At 43.5% G+C, this 15,084-nt stretch overlaps 1 protein-coding gene across 2 annotated transcripts; it reads left to right on the top strand.

The window, feature by feature from the left end:
• The first annotated feature begins 2,255 nt into the window (after positions 1-2,255).
• Ptp4a1 (protein tyrosine phosphatase 4A1) lies at positions 2,256-9,928 on the top strand. Of its 2 annotated transcripts, none has more exons than XM_045156335.1 (6): positions 2,256-2,398; positions 5,976-6,585; positions 8,142-8,234; positions 8,505-8,635; positions 9,227-9,301; positions 9,675-9,928. In XM_045156335.1, exons 2-6 carry the CDS (start codon positions 6,481-6,483, stop codon positions 9,790-9,792), a joined length of 522 nt encoding a protein of 173 aa, XP_045012270.1. In that variant the 5' UTR covers positions 2,256-2,398; positions 5,976-6,480; the 3' UTR covers positions 9,793-9,928. The 2 variants fall into 2 exon arrangements, with proteins under 2 accessions (XP_045012270.1, XP_045012272.1); XM_045156337.1 differs by having other exon boundaries at positions 2,266-2,398; positions 5,979-6,585.
• The last annotated feature ends 5,156 nt before the right edge of the window (positions 9,929-15,084 follow it).

The raw sequence follows: 15,084 nt of genomic DNA, 5'->3' as shown, positions 1-15,084 counted from the left end.
ACCTCAGCCTCCCAAATGTGGGGATTAAAGGCATGGGCCAGGTAACACACCCACCATTTTTGGTTTTTTATTTTGAGCTGTGTTCTCATTAAGCTGTCCAGGTTGACCTTGAACTCGAGGGTAACTAGGTTTTCTGGCCTGTGCCACCAAGGCCAGACAATAAATGTTTTAAGAGAAAAAGTAACTTTCTGCCATAGGGCATGTTTTAGTTTTTAATACTGTTTTTAATTTTATTTATTTATTTTTGAGGTAGGGTTTTGCTCTAGCCCAGGCTGACCTGGAATACACTATGTAATTTCAGGCTGCCTCAAACTCACAGTGATCTACCTACCTCTGCCTAATATGCTGGGACGAAAGGCGTGGGCCACTATGTCCAGCTTCGTTTTATTATTTCAGAGAGACGGTATTGTGTGCTACTGGTAAGGAACTGCAGATGTATGTGCCGATTTGTGTGTCTAGCTTTATGTGGCTTCTAGGGAATGGACCTCTGGCTGGGATTAAAGGCGTGCACCACCATGCCTGGCTTTTTTTTTTTTTTTCAAAACTTTCATATCTTTATTCCTTTTACATTTGTGAAGGGATATACTTCCCTAGGCTTAAATGGATACCTGGGCAAGCAATTTTCTTTCTTTTTTAAAAAATTTTGGTGTAAACTTTCTTTTTAAATTTTATTTATTTATTTGAGAGCGATAGACAGGGAAAGAGAGAGAATGGGCGTGCCAGGGCCTCCAGCCACTGCAAACGACAAGCGTCTCCTTGTGCATCTGGCTAACGTGGGTCCTAGGGAATCGAGCCTCAAACCGGGGTGCTTAGCCTTCACAGGCAAGCGCTTAACAGCTAAGCCATCTCTCCTGCCCGCAATTTTCTATGAAGATGAGTTGGCTTTTGCTACTTTTTTCAAAAGCATTTACTGTTCTTACAGAGTACATGTTTATGAGATAGCTGAATAACTATGCAGGCAGTCCCTACGTAGAAGTTGTAATAAATCCTAAAATGCTGCGTGCGGTACCCTGAGGGAAGATACAACTTGATCCTAAGAGATTTCTCCACTCCACTGCGCAGGGAAAAAAAAAAAAAAAGCAAACAAAAGGCTTCAGTGTTAGCTGAAAGCCGAGAGCTTCCCAGCAGGTTCGGGTCCTGTTTACTCCTCCTCCTCGTCACCGACTGGGGAGGAAGGGTCAGGTGCTGATGAAAGTCGTCCTTGGGTCGAGCAGAACTGCGATTAGACTGAACTGCTTAGTTTAGGATCGTAGATGCAGAAGACGCTGCAATAGCAGCAATGAAGACCCAACAAAAGGAGAGCTTAGGTTCTGACGCAAAAGATTACATCAATCTCTGGTAAATCCCCAGTCTTAACAAGCAAACTTCTTTTTAGCAGTGGGTAAGCCCTTCATTATCTGTGACAACACTCCAAGTGAGCAGTCGCACAAAGGATGCATGTGATTTCGAAATGCCACTGCCTGGGCCGCAGTCTGGAGGCGTAACCAAAAAATCATAATAATAATAATTTAATTACATTAAAGTAAAGGGAGCCATAAGGCTGGGGATGTGCCCAGCAGGACAGACACATTTCCGGTGTCCTACAGATAAGATTATCCCACTGGGAAGCGCCCCGGGTGACGAGAATGCCTCGGCCCGAGCCCGGCATCCTCGCTGTTGAGTCACCGGGGACGGCGGTCATGCGACATGAATACGACTGGATGACGGGGCTGTAGGCGCGCAGGTGCCAAGGTAAACCGTTGGCGAGGAGGACTCGATCGTGACTAGAGGCGGAGCAGCCGAGCGGAGCCCGCGTGGCCCTTGCCAGCCGGGAGGAGCTGCCCGAGCTTCCTCCCGGCAAACTTCAAGTTCCTCGCCGCGTGACCGACGTGGGCGCCCTCCCCGGGAGGCGCGAGCTCGGGTCCCGAGGGCCGTCCCTTCCCGGCTCGCGTAGCCGGCGGGCTCCGACGTGTCCCAGCTCCGGGATGCTCCAGCTCGGCGCCGCGCCATTCATCAACCGGTTCACGCCGGCCGGCGGCCACGGCGAGTGACGTCCGCGGACAGGCTCCGCCCCCTGCCCCCCTTGCCGGCCCGTCCCCGCACCACGCTCGGCCCGGGCCCAGAGCCACGCGCTGTGATTGGCTGGCCGCGGGCCGCACGTCGCGCCGGCTATAAAGGGGAAGCGCTTGTGACGCAAAGGCGCCTCGGCGCGCGCATTGGCTCCTGTGGCTGCGGGCTCGTCGGCGACGCGCTCTTTCCCCCGCCGAGCCGCTCACTGCATGGTAGTCTGGTGCCCCCGCCGCCTGCACCGCCGCCGCCGCCTCGCCAGGACCACCGCCGCCTCCTGCCCTGCCGCCACCGCCGCCTCGGGACCGGCTGTATGATTAGGCCACAATCTTCAATGAGTAGACATATTCCTGTGAGTAGTCGCGCCGCCCCTCCGGAGAACGGCTGCCGCCCCTCGCCCGCCGTGGTCTTTTGTTCCGAGCCTGGCGGCCGCTCCGTTTCCCCCGCCGGCCAGGCTGCGGCTGGGTGGGGTTCCCTGGGCGCGCGGCCTCGTCTCCCCACCCACGAGGCCGCCGAGGCTCTCGACGTTGCGGGCCGGTGACGGCGTTGCGGCGGTGGGGTGGGTGGGTGGGGGTGTACAAATGCCACTTTGTGGTCGCGCGGGGTCCTCGGGATCGGTCCCCGGGCCTCGAGCTTGCCGGGCCTGGCCGTGCGGGCTGCGCGGCGTCCCCGGCCCTTTGTTCGCACGGAGACGTGGCGCCGGGGTGGCCGTGGGGGCGAAGCGGCACGGCGGCTAACGGTCCCTGCCCGGAGCCCGGGCTCTGATCCCCGTCGCGTTCCCGATCCCGGAGCGCCGCGGCCGGCGGCCGCCGAGCCTCGCACAAGATGGCCCCGACGCCCTCGCCCGCCCGCCCGCCCGCCCGCCCCGAGCCAGGCCCGCGCGAGCCCGTGATTGCGGAGCCGAGGGCGGGCCCGGGCGCGAGCAGCCTGCCCTGCCGCCCGCCGTCCCCACCCCGGCCGCGGGTGACGGGAACAAGTCGGGTCTTGTCCCTCCTCTCTCTTGGATTCGTGCCGGGGAAGTCAGGGCCCGGGACGAGACCGGTGCAAACCGGCGGGGCTGTTTAGTGACCGGCCCGAGGGGCGGGGGAGGACAGATCGCTTCCCGGGGTAACGTGCTCTGTGGCAACGGTGGCCAGCCTGAGCCCGAATGGTGAGCGGTGTGGAACCCTCCTCGACCATTCCAGGAGTATTAAGATGTCACTTCCAGTGTCGCTGGAACCGTCCATCGACGTCAGGTCCACATTCCGACCCGTTGCTTCTCGTCGTCCCTCTCTCTGTATGCGTGTTTTGTTTGATGCCAGCTCGTCGCTTGAAAGCTAGGAAGCTAGGTCGTTCGCAGAAAAGTAAGCCGCTTTTCACCCAGGCTGGATTAGGCGCATTCCCGGAAACCCGAGTCCATTTGGAATCGTTTGGCCACGCAGTTGGTTCTACGTTGATTGGCCCGATGCCGTCTTAACAAACCCAGCTGCGCGCGCGCGCACACCGTGTTCACTTTTGCTCTGTGTCACTGTGACCGTGTGTGTGTGTCGTTCCTCCGCAGTTCTGAGCCTGGGAAGGGCGGGGGTGGCTGCGGGGTGTCTTTCCCCAGCACCGAAACATGGTGTGGTCCCCTGTGCTTCAAGGGGAGGTGTCCCCCCAGCCACTGGGTGGCTCCACTTATTGAAAACGTTTTCAGAGACCCGGCGTGGTTGCGCACTGGGGAGGCAGAGGTAGGAGGATCACTGAGTTCAAGGCCAGCCTGGGACTACAGTGAATTCATAAAGTTTTGCAAATGTCTTAGCTGTATATTCTCCGAATGTGTCTCAAGCACTTAGTGTGTCGGGTAAGACCCTGTCTCAAAAAAAAAAAAAAAAAAAAAGAGGTATAATAAAATTATCTCGGATTACTGCAGTTTGCTCACTAATGTCTGTACTGGTCATTTAGATGTTAGCATTTTTGGCCTCACAGACATCTTCTGAAAACGTAATGAAAGTTGTTTTCGAGTCCTTTTTAGTAAATGGATCTTAATACTAAAATACTAATTCCTTTGTTTTACCTGAAACTAGACTGGGATTTGTTTGTTTATTATTGAGGTAGGGGTCTTGCTCTAGCCCAGGCTGACCTGGAGTTCACTAGTAGTCACAGCATTCCTCCTACCTCTGCCTCCCTAGTGCTGGGATTAGGCATAGACTGTGATTTTTATTTTGTTTTGTGATCTGGTTGATTACCATATGGAGTCGTCTCTGAGATCTTTAAGAATGCTGTAAAAATCATAAAGGAGTAAGTGAAAATGGAAACTAAAGGAATGTAGCTTTAGTGTAGCTAGAGGAATAAAATAAAATGGAAGCAGGTGCTTTGAATTAAGTTTTTGTTTAATTTTCAGTTGTGTATGAGTGCATTAGGGCCTCATATCGCAGCAAAGGAATGCTTCTCTGGCTTTTTGTGAATGGCTGGGTACTTTGGAACTGTGAGCCATCTCCCCGTCCTTAAATCTTTTTGTTTGTTTTTCGTTTTTAGAGGTAGAGTCTCACTCTAGCTCAAGCTGACCTGGAATTCACTATGTAGTCTTAGGGTGGCCTGGAACTCAAAGTGATCCTCCTACCTCTGCCTCCCAAGTGCTGGGATTAAAGGCATGCACCACCACGCCCAGTCTTAAATCTTGTTTAATGCAAGGGAGATCAATAGAACATTTTTGTTTCAAGATGGTTTAGCATCTTGTTCTCTCTGGGGCACACATTACATGTTTAGGACATTGGCTGTCATTTACTATGTTCTTAATAACCAATACATACATTACCGAGCCCCTTCTGTACGTCCAAGTACACACACACACACACACACAAAACTGATTAGATGTAGGTGGGCACTAACAAATGCCTGTTTATGTGTGTATACTTAAAATAGCTTGAAGAATTAAGTCACTTAATGGCATTTAATACTTTGTATTGACAAGTGATTTTAAAAGGGAAAACTAGAGAATGTATTTGTTTGTTTTTGGTTTTTTGAGGTAGGGTCTCTAGCCCAGGCTGACCTGGAATTCAATATAGTTTCAGGGTGGCCTCAAACTCAAGGTGATCCTCCTACCTCTGCCTCCTGAGTGCTGGGATTAAAGGTGTGCGCCACCACGCCCAGTTTATATTTGTATTTTTATTTCTTGGTAATAGTAGTATTTGGGCCAAAGGGAAAACTCTTAAACTGAAGTCCACTGTGTTTTCTATTCTTCTGAATTGGATTTTCAACTTGAATGTATTTCTGAAACTTGAAGAGATGATTGAAAATACAAAAGGAAATTTTGGGTATAGCTGCAAATTTGAATTTTGAGCAAGTAAAGCTTGCTGAACATTTAACTGTAAAAGAAGGAACTGGAAAGGAATTTTTTAACTTTAAGTGTCTCCATATGTATTTAATTGTGTAATAACTAGTAGCTTCAAAGTTTGAAACTAAATGAATTTTATAGTTAAAAAGTTCTGTTAGTTGGACAAACCCACATAGGAAATAGTGCTTATGGTTCAGAACATAAGAAACCACTAAAAGAAAATAATTAATGGAAGAATAATATGTGGGTGTGTGGGAATTTCACCAAATATAGCAATTACTTTCTTTGAGGATTCTTTATAATTGTTTATTATTTACACTTTAAACTGCCTTTAATTGTCCCTTTGAATTTTGGTACAAGTAACAAGTTGAAAAGATGTCTTTATTTCATCTGTTTAGAAGGTAGTTGTATACTTGGTAGGAAAATATAACATGTTCCACTGGGTGTGGTGGTACATGCCTTTAGTCCCAGCACTTGGGAGATAGGATTTTGCCATGAGTTCGAGACCACCCTGAGAATACATAGTGAATTACTGGTCAGCCTGAGCTAGAGTGAGACCCTACCTTGAAAACCAAAACATGTTCCTTTTGCAGTAGAAAATAACTTTTTTACTCTCTCTCCTTCTTTTAAACAGCAGTTCTGTGGTGTTCTTGGTCACACATTTATGGAGTTTCTGAAGGGCAGTGGAGATTACTGCCAGGCACAGCACGACCTCTATGCAGACAAGTGAACTGTAGAGATCCATTACTACTCCACCAAGAAGCCCCCATAAGAGTGGTTAGCCTGGACACAGCAGTGTTGAAGTGAGATCCACAGCTTTAACAAGAGCTCAAACTGGATGGGGTAAACCTCAGTGCACTTCTTTGTATTGCCTCAGTATTACTGGATTGAAGAGTTGCTGCTTCTTGTTAGGAGGTTCATTTCATTTCCCATTTCTCTCAGCTCCATACTCAAAAGCACTGAGAAGTTCAAGTGGAGTATATTGAAGTAGACTTCAGTTTGTTTTTTTTTTTTGTTTGTTTGTTTGTTTGGGTTTTTTTTTGCTCCATTTCTGTATTCAGTTTTTTGTTTTTTTTTTTTTAATTCTTTCATAACCCTATTGGGTGTTTTTCTGGTTTTGTTTTTTAAACTAAATTAACATGGCTCGAATGAACCGCCCTGCTCCTGTGGAAGTCACATACAAGAACATGAGATTCCTTATTACTCACAATCCAACCAATGCAACCTTAAATAAATTTATAGAGGTAAGATTTGGTACTTTTAAATGTTTTAAATTAATTGTAATTTAATGGTGAGGCTTGTATTTATCAGAGTAAACACTATTTTAAAAAATAAGATGTTGCCAGCAATAATGGTTCACACCTTTAATCCCAGTACTCAGAAGGTAGAGGTAGGAGGATCGCCATGAGGTCGAGGCCACCCTGAGACTACATAGTGAATTACAGGTCAGCCTGAGCTAGAGTGAGCTCCTACCTGGGGGGTGGGGGGGAGTGTTATATACTTGAGTTCCCAGAAATGAAATGTATGCATTAGGGTGGAGGTAGGTTTTACACTGTGAAGGACTATGTGTCTTTCATTTAATTTAATTAAGTCTATGTAAATTTACAGAGCAAAGACTACCATTTATAGATTTCTGTCATCTATATGCTTAGCGTGGTGTCATAAACTATAGCTACTGTATGTCTTTGACTATGTTTGATGTTTGGAATACAATTTTCTGCTTCTGGTGGCAGATATGTGGCTAACACTGTCTCACCACCTGTGTGTCTTCTTTTATTAGGGGTTGTTGGAATGAATGCGATGCTGAGTAATTTATCTGAACACATGTTTATTTGACAGGTGTTCATAAGGAAATTCTAGAATGACATTTTTTATTGAAGGGCTATGTATTTTTTTGTCAGTAAAGTTGAGTCATAACTAGTAGAAATGCATTCTAATGTAGTTTTAAAAGGTAGGTGGCTTTTAAAAACTATTTCTGGGGCTAGAGAGATGGCTTAGCGGTTAAGCGCTTGCCTATGAAGCCTAAGGAACCTGGTTCGAGGCTCGGTTCCCCAGGTCCCACGTTAGCCAGATGCACAAGGGGGCGCACGCGTCTGGAGTTCGTTTGCAGTGGCTGGAAGCCCTGGCGCGCCCATTCTCTCTCTCTCCCTCTATCTGTCTTTCTTTCTGTCTGTCACTCTCAAATAAATAAATAAAAAATGAACAAAAAATATTTAAAAAAACTATTTCTGTATTTTTAATTTCTACTGCAAACAAATAAAAGCATCAGATCTTATTATTTGATAACTAATTTTTGAACTGTATTTCCCTTTGTTTAGACTGCTTCTGCCCTTCTTGGCTGGTGTTGCATCCTGTTCCAGTGTTCTTTATGATCACTAGCCAATATAGGAATTTAAAAACTATGGATTGTTTTTTGTTTGTTTTTTCTTCCAAGGTAGTGTTTCACTCCAGCCCAGGCTGACCCTGGCAGTCACTATGGAGTCGCAGGCTGGCCGCCAACACAGTATTCCTCCAACTCCTGCCCCCCAGGTTCTAGGATTAAAGGCATGCCCTACCATACCCAGCCTGATTTTTTTTTTTTATTCTAACGTGCCCAATACATGTATTGAGATTTAGCGTTCTCTTTTCTAATTATACTTTGTATATTATTTTAAATCAATTTAAATAATTGCCTCCATGTTACATACATTGGAAATTGTCTCATTATTTCCATGATTACTTTCTGTTAACCATCATACAGTATTTGTAGTATTAATGTTCTTGTGAAGACCATGTCTTCTTCATGTGTATTTTTATCCAGGAACTTAAGAAGTATGGAGTGACCACAATAGTAAGAGTATGTGAAGCAACTTATGACACTGCTCTTGTGGAGAAAGAAGGCATTCGTGTTCTTGTAAGTGTTACTAGTGCCCATGAGTTAGTGCAGCACATTCATTCAAATAAGTCATAGCACAGAAAGTTCAACTTTGAAGTTGTGATAAAATTTACAATATTTAAACTTTAGCATGATTTAGACATTGTTTGTATTTTGAGCCAGGATCTAGTTATGAAGCACTGGCTGGCCTTATGCTTGCAGCATTTCTCCTGCCTTTGCCACCTTGAGTGCTAGGAGTATGCATGCACCTGGCCAAATTCATCGTCTAAAATGTGTTCTTTCATTTAGGATTGGCCTTTTGATGATGGTGCACCACCTTCCAACCAGATTGTTGATGACTGGTTAAGTCTTGTAAAAATCAAGTTTCGTGAAGAACCTGGTTGTTGTATTGCTGTGCATTGTGTTGCAGGACTTGGGAGGTAAGAAAATTCTCTTTAGTATTTTTATTTTATTTATTTGGGCGAGTATGAGTGGGTACAACCAGGGCCTCTTGCCACTGTAAACAAACTAACTCCAGACAAAAATGCCACTGACTGCTGAGCCATCTCCCCAGCCCCAGGATATTTCTTAATTTGAGTTGTTCTAGATGAAGATTTGAGTTGATAGTTTGGGATTGAACATAGACCCTACTAAATGCTAGTTAAGTTCTCTACAGTAACCAGCCCTGTTTAATTTTTACTTTGAGAAAGGGTCTTATTTTGTTTGGTTGGGTTTGCAAGGTAGGGTCTCACTCTAGCCCAGGCTGACCTAGAATTCACTATGTAATCTCAGGGTGGCCTCAAGCTCATGGCGATCTGCCTACCTCTGCCTCCCAGGTGCTGGGATTAAAGGCGTATACCAACACACCTAGCTCCAAATACTTTTAATATATAATAAGGTTAACATTGAACTGTAGGTATTACTTACGTTGAATGATTAATAATAGCTATATGTTTTAGATTTAAAAATATAATTAGTTTTATAACATAGGATTTTGAGAAAATAATTTATCACAATTCTTACTTTATCAGAGCTCCAGTGCTTGTTGCCCTAGCATTAATTGAAGGTGGTATGAAATATGAAGATGCAGTACAATTCATAAGACAGTAAGTAATGCCTTCTGATTTGAAGCTCTCTTACATTTCTTTGTTTGCATATATGTATTACAAATCTCCCCTATCATTTTAAAGAATGGTATATAAGGCCAGGAAATGAACTACCCGACTCTTTGGCAGTCCAGGCAGATAATTAATGTGTTTTGCTTCAAATTATTCAGATTCAGTACTTGTTAATTTACACTTTTAGGCCGAGTATAGCTAATATATAGAAAAAATATATACATCTTAAAGGAAAATGAGTTGGACAGTAGAAATTCAAAAAACTAGACCCATTGTATAGAATTTTGCATGCTCTAAGACATGCTCCTGTAACTTTTGTAGGATCCTGTTTAGTGACCACAGCAACTTCTTTTCCTTCCAGAAAGCGGCGTGGTGCTTTCAACAGCAAGCAACTTTTGTATTTGGAGAAGTATCGTCCTAAAATGCGGCTGCGCTTCAAAGACTCCAATGGTCATAGAAACAACTGTTGTATCCAATAAAACTGGGGTGCCTGATGCTATTGCCTTGGATGTGGAACTTCAGACAAGACCTGTTTTGTCATACATAATTAGCCAACATTTTGGCTTGGTGAATAATTCTAATGAAGTCCATAGGAGTGTTTTCCCAGGCTATACGCTTGACAGAATTGCAACCTCTAAGTTTGGGTTATGATCAACTTATTTGGACACTTAGCAAAAGATTCTTGCTGGTTAGCATTTAAAATGTGATTATTATTTGTACCAATTGACCTTTCCTAAAATCATGTGCCCATGGGTGTCTTTAACTGTTCCCTGCGGCAGAATCTTGTCAGTACATAAGACATGTAGGACAATTAGTTGCCAAAGCGTTCAGCACAACATTGTACATTTTTAGTTTCACACAGAACCAACGTTCAGGAGCTAAGGACACTAGACCCTGGGTGGTTCATTCCTTCAGTCATTTCAAATGTAGGGTCTATATAGATAGTTTTCTGCTCACTTTATGTTTACATTTCCCACACATCAGATTTGCTCAAGTGTTGATTTTTTTTTTAACCAACTCTTTTGGTGATTATTTAATGTCATTCTGTCTTTTATGCTGTTATGGAAAAACCTCCATTTTGAAAATCTGCAATGTTGAAGAAGCACATGTCTTTAATGTCTCCAGACAAACAAAAAGCCTTATAGTTAATTTAATGTTTGCACTCTGAGGTGCACACGAACAGGGAGGGCCTGAAGAAAGAATGGGAGAGAGGCTGTTCAATATCTCAGTCAGATGTTGCCTTTGTCTTGTATAGCAGAGAATGTGCTCTTTAATTTAGTAAATGTTTATAAAGGTAGAGATGCTTTGTTGTAAGCAATTCTTAATCAAAATTTCTGAAATGCTTAATTTTTTCCATATTTAACAAAAGTTCTTTACCAGCTTTTTTTTTTGTTTGAATTATGATTTTCCTCTTTCCAAACTTGCAAAAAAGTGGGGTCTGCTAACGAACTGAGCAGACATCTAATATTTTATATGCCTTTTGAGCTATGTAACTTAATAATTGGATACTTGATAATTTGTTTTATTATGTAATTGATTAAATGGTGACGTGTTTTAATGTGAGTTCAACCATATATTTATACTGTCTAGGAATGTGTGGTTGTAGTTCTGTGGGAGAAATAATTTGTCAGTGTTCACCAGCTTGTAAAAACTTAGTGCAAGAGCTTAAACATCTAAATAAATAATGAAATGCATTTATCATTACTGAGATTGTACTTCAGTTAATGCCATTTGATCTGTATAAAGTCATTTTAGAGATAATTTAATGTAGAGTGTAGCAAGTAGCAAAGGCAGCACTCCTGCTTAGCAGGCATTGAAGAGAGGTGTGGGAGGATCTCATTGTGGACTTACATCTAGAGATGATTTGGAACCAATTTAATGTGTACTGAGGAAAAACACTATAACAGAGGAAGGCCTTGATTTTTAAAGCTTAATTCCCCTAATTAGTACTCTTGTGCAATTTCACAGTTTTAATTATATACCTTTATATATTTTGAAATAAAAAGTTTTTTGGTTGTTTTGTTTGAGTTTTTAATGAGGCAGGGTCTCTAACTCACACTGACCTAGAACTGTGTAGCTCCATGCTGGCCTCAGACTCACGGCCATCTTCCTACCTTAGCCTCTGGAATGCTGGGACTAAAGGTGTGCACCACTACCCCTGGCTTGCAATTAATTTGAACATGAGTATTTGGCACATTGTTTTTGTTTATTTTAGAGGGACAGACATCCTTGTTTAGGTAATATTTTACCCTGTGTCTAAAGAATTCACTTTCCCCATATCACCTTAGCATTTACTATATTCTATCCTGTATAGCCAGGACAAGAAGTACAGACCTGAAGGCCTTGTTTATGATTGGGGCAAGTTATTTGACTTGAGCCTTTTTTCTGCTTTAACAAATTTCAGCCTGGTCTTGAGGAAGTCATTACTTAATCATGTACTGTTACCACACAGATCATAAAAAAACAGCATCTGTGGCTAACAAAAATAGAATGTTTGAAAAAATTGAATTGTATTTGCTGTGTTGATTGTATATATGGTGCTAAACACATTATACACTTTTGTCTGTAAAATATACGTTACTAGATTGCTTTTTATCCAAATATTTTGTATCTTGTAAATATGGTAATTACAGGAATACCTGTGACACCACCCCCCCTTAAGATTCCTCATGTCTGATAACACTTTAAAGAATTATGAGTTGATTTCTAAAAGAAGGTACTACATGATGTTCCAAAAATTGGTTACTTGAGGCCTGGGAATGTCGTTTAGTTGGTATAGTGTTCGCTGCTTAGCATTGCACAAAGCCCTGGGTTCCACATCAAAACCACGTGTCCTCCACACCTGGAATTCAGCATATGGGAGGTGGAATCTGAAGGATCAGAAGTTTAAGGTCATCTTCAACTGCAAGTTCCAGACCAACCTTTGTTACGTAAGACCATGTGTCTAAAACCAAAATAAGAAAATTGGATTCCTTCAGTGGATATTGTGACTAGTAACCTCTACTTCTCAGTATTAACTGACATCACTGAAATGACATGTGTATGCAGTGTTTGCTTAGTGGAAGGAAAACCCTGGGAATGGGTGTCAATCACTCATTTTGCAGTGCCCCTCAACCTTTTCTCATTCCTACAGCCCAGTCCCACAATACAGCTCCCCACACAGAAGCAGCCTGCCAAGGCATTCCCCCAACTCGGCTGTAGAGTTTAACTTGTTTGGATCTAGTTCTCGATGCTCATGTGACAGCTACTGTCTGCAGGCATTTAAGCATATTGGAGAGGACGTCACCAGGTCTGCTCTCCAGTTAGTACCTTGCCCTGTGACATTTTTGAGACAATGCTTTCTATTCAGGAAATGTAATGTGAGCATACATCAAATGGAAGTAGAATTACCTAAGATTATTTTTTAACGTGTAAGCATTCTAAAGTGAGTTTTTTTTAAACCTGAAATAGCTGCCATTTTTGTTAATTCTACACATTCTTGCTTTCCTTGAATTAATGTGTGTGTAGGTGCCTCTTTAATCCTGAACTGAAATTAAAGATCGATTTCAAAGTGATGGTGTTTCTGCATTAACTTTTGGTTGAAAACTTTGCTTTCAATAGCTTAAACCAGTTTATGGGCAGTAAGAAAAGAATTTGGGCTGGGAGATGGGTTGTAAAGCTGCAGGCCCCTAAGGTTCATCTGTGATCTAAACGCCCACTTGCCTATGAGGAAAATCTAGCTTATAGGCCACCTCGTCTGTTCTTTTATGTACATGAAGTTGACTCTAATTTGGTGTAGATTGTCAGACCAACAAGTTATACATGTACACATGTTATTTACTGTCTATTGAAAACAAAGTAGGGTTTTGCTGTCTAAGCCAGGCCTAGAACTGGCCTTGAACTTGCAGTGATGCACCTACCTCTGCCTCCCAAATGCCAGGATTAAAGGTGTGCACCACCACACCCAGCTAGTAACTAGTTTTCTCTAGTGAGTCCTGAAGCAGTCACTTAACACAGCTTAGTAACCAAGGACAGCACTTGGCACAGTGAACACCTACATAAGTCCCACTGAATATATGCAGTGGAGAACCGCCTCCCTTAGTGACTATTTGAAGCTTTTGATCCCATGGGCAAAGCCATCCAGCAAAGTTACACACTGGAATCAATAGATGTCACCCCAGGTTGTATGAGAAACACCTGCAGTAACTACACAAACACTTAAAAGATGAGAGGATGGAGTTTCCCAGCAGCCAAAACACGTCAGGAAGTTCAGTAACCTAATGGTTGTGCTTACTGGAGAGTCATGATGTAAGCTTGTTTGAGGAATTTTATCTGGCTTTGGTGATTCAGTGTTGTGCCAGGCTAGTTGTAAAAGATACTGAGCACCAGAAGGACACATGGTAAACAGATACACTTGTATCTCAGCTTGGTGCTGAGAAACTTAATTGTAAAAGCAGAGGATGGGCTGTTTAGCACTCCAACTAATAGCCTCAGGCTTAGTCCCCTTCGAAGAATTTAAGGATGTCAGTGTCAAGTTAGAAAGATTGCTCATGCTTGGCAAGAATATAAACTAAACTAGCCAAGTGTGGCTCACATGGGTAATCCCAACATTTGGGAGGTTGGTCTAAGGATCAACATGAATTTCAGGGCAGCCTAGTCTACAGAATGAGTCCCTGTGTCAATAAAAAAGTTAATGAGGGCTGGAGAGATGGTTTAGTGGTTAAGATGCTTGCCTGTGAAACCTAGGTTTGATTCCCCAGGACCCATGTAAACCAGATGCACAAGGTGGTGCAAGCACCTGACATTCATTTGCAGTGGCTGGAGGCCCTGGTGTGCCCATTCTCTACCTCTTTCCCTCTGTCTCAATAAAATATTTTATTTAAAAAAACTGTATGAGTGTGTGTGATGAAATTTGGTGACAAGAAAATATTCAATGTTTTCAAGGGATGTTCTCATATACATTAGAAAAATGGCACAAATAAGCTTGGCAGTGACTTGAACTTAGATACTATTAACAGTCCAGAGCATGCCAATACGAATTTTATTTTATTTATTTAGAGACAGAATTAGTGTGCCAGGGCCTTAGCCATTGAAATTGAAATCCAGACACTTGTGCCACCTAGTGGGCATGTGTGACTTTGCGCTTACCTCACCTTTGTGCATCTGGCTTACATGGGATCTGGAGAGTCAAACGTGGGTCCTAAGGCTTTGCAGGCAAGCACCTTAATTGCTAAGCCATCTCTCCAGCCCCCAAGAAGAATTTTTAATCTCCCCAAAAGGGCAATGTAGTATTTGGCCATTATAGAAATTAGCATCCTAAAAGGAAACTTGGTAAAATGAGTGGGGATTGAGGCGCACTTAAAAGGAAGGCAACAAGAGATGTTATGGTATCTTTGTCAGCTCCCAGTCTGAAAGCAAGGGGGTTGAATTAGTTCCTAAGACTGCAGAATAGCATTGATGGTAGAAGCTGTGTCTTTGAATGGCAGCCAGTTTAGCCCTCCAGTAGGAGAGACAAGGAAGTACCTAGCTTCCTTCTCCCAGTCCTCCCCATGTGCTCCCTGAGCCAAGCCCAATAGGAAGGCAGAAGTCAAAGGATCCTGCACCACATAGACATCAGCCTTTTGGGCCCAGTGCAGAGTGGAGAACAGAGGGGGAAATAAGGGAATCCTGTCCCACTATAAGATTCTTACCTCTTGTGCCGACACACAACTGAGATTAATGTTCTACAGACCACACTGGGAAAGTTAACATCTGGTTATGAAAATATTGAACCCGAACCAGGCGTGGTGGCA

The sequence above is a fragment of the Jaculus jaculus genome, chromosome 8 (genome assembly GCF_020740685.1).
Source record: "Jaculus jaculus isolate mJacJac1 chromosome 8, mJacJac1.mat.Y.cur, whole genome shotgun sequence".
Lineage (NCBI taxonomy): Eukaryota > Metazoa > Chordata > Mammalia > Rodentia > Dipodidae > Jaculus > Jaculus jaculus.
This window is presented reverse-complemented; position numbering and strand designations above follow the sequence as displayed.

Excerpts from the sequence above, each read along its gene's own strand:
- Ptp4a1 (XM_045156335.1), top strand. The coding sequence starts at position 6,481 with ATGGCTCGAATGAACCGCCCTGCTCCTGTGGAAGTCACATACAAGAAC. Across the intron at positions 6,586-8,141 it reads CCTTAAATAAATTTATAGAG|GAACTTAAGAAGTATGGAGT; the intron begins GTAAGATTTGGT and ends ATTTTTATCCAG. Across the intron at positions 9,302-9,674 it reads GCAGTACAATTCATAAGACA|AAAGCGGCGTGGTGCTTTCA; the intron begins GTAAGTAATGCC and ends TTTTCCTTCCAG.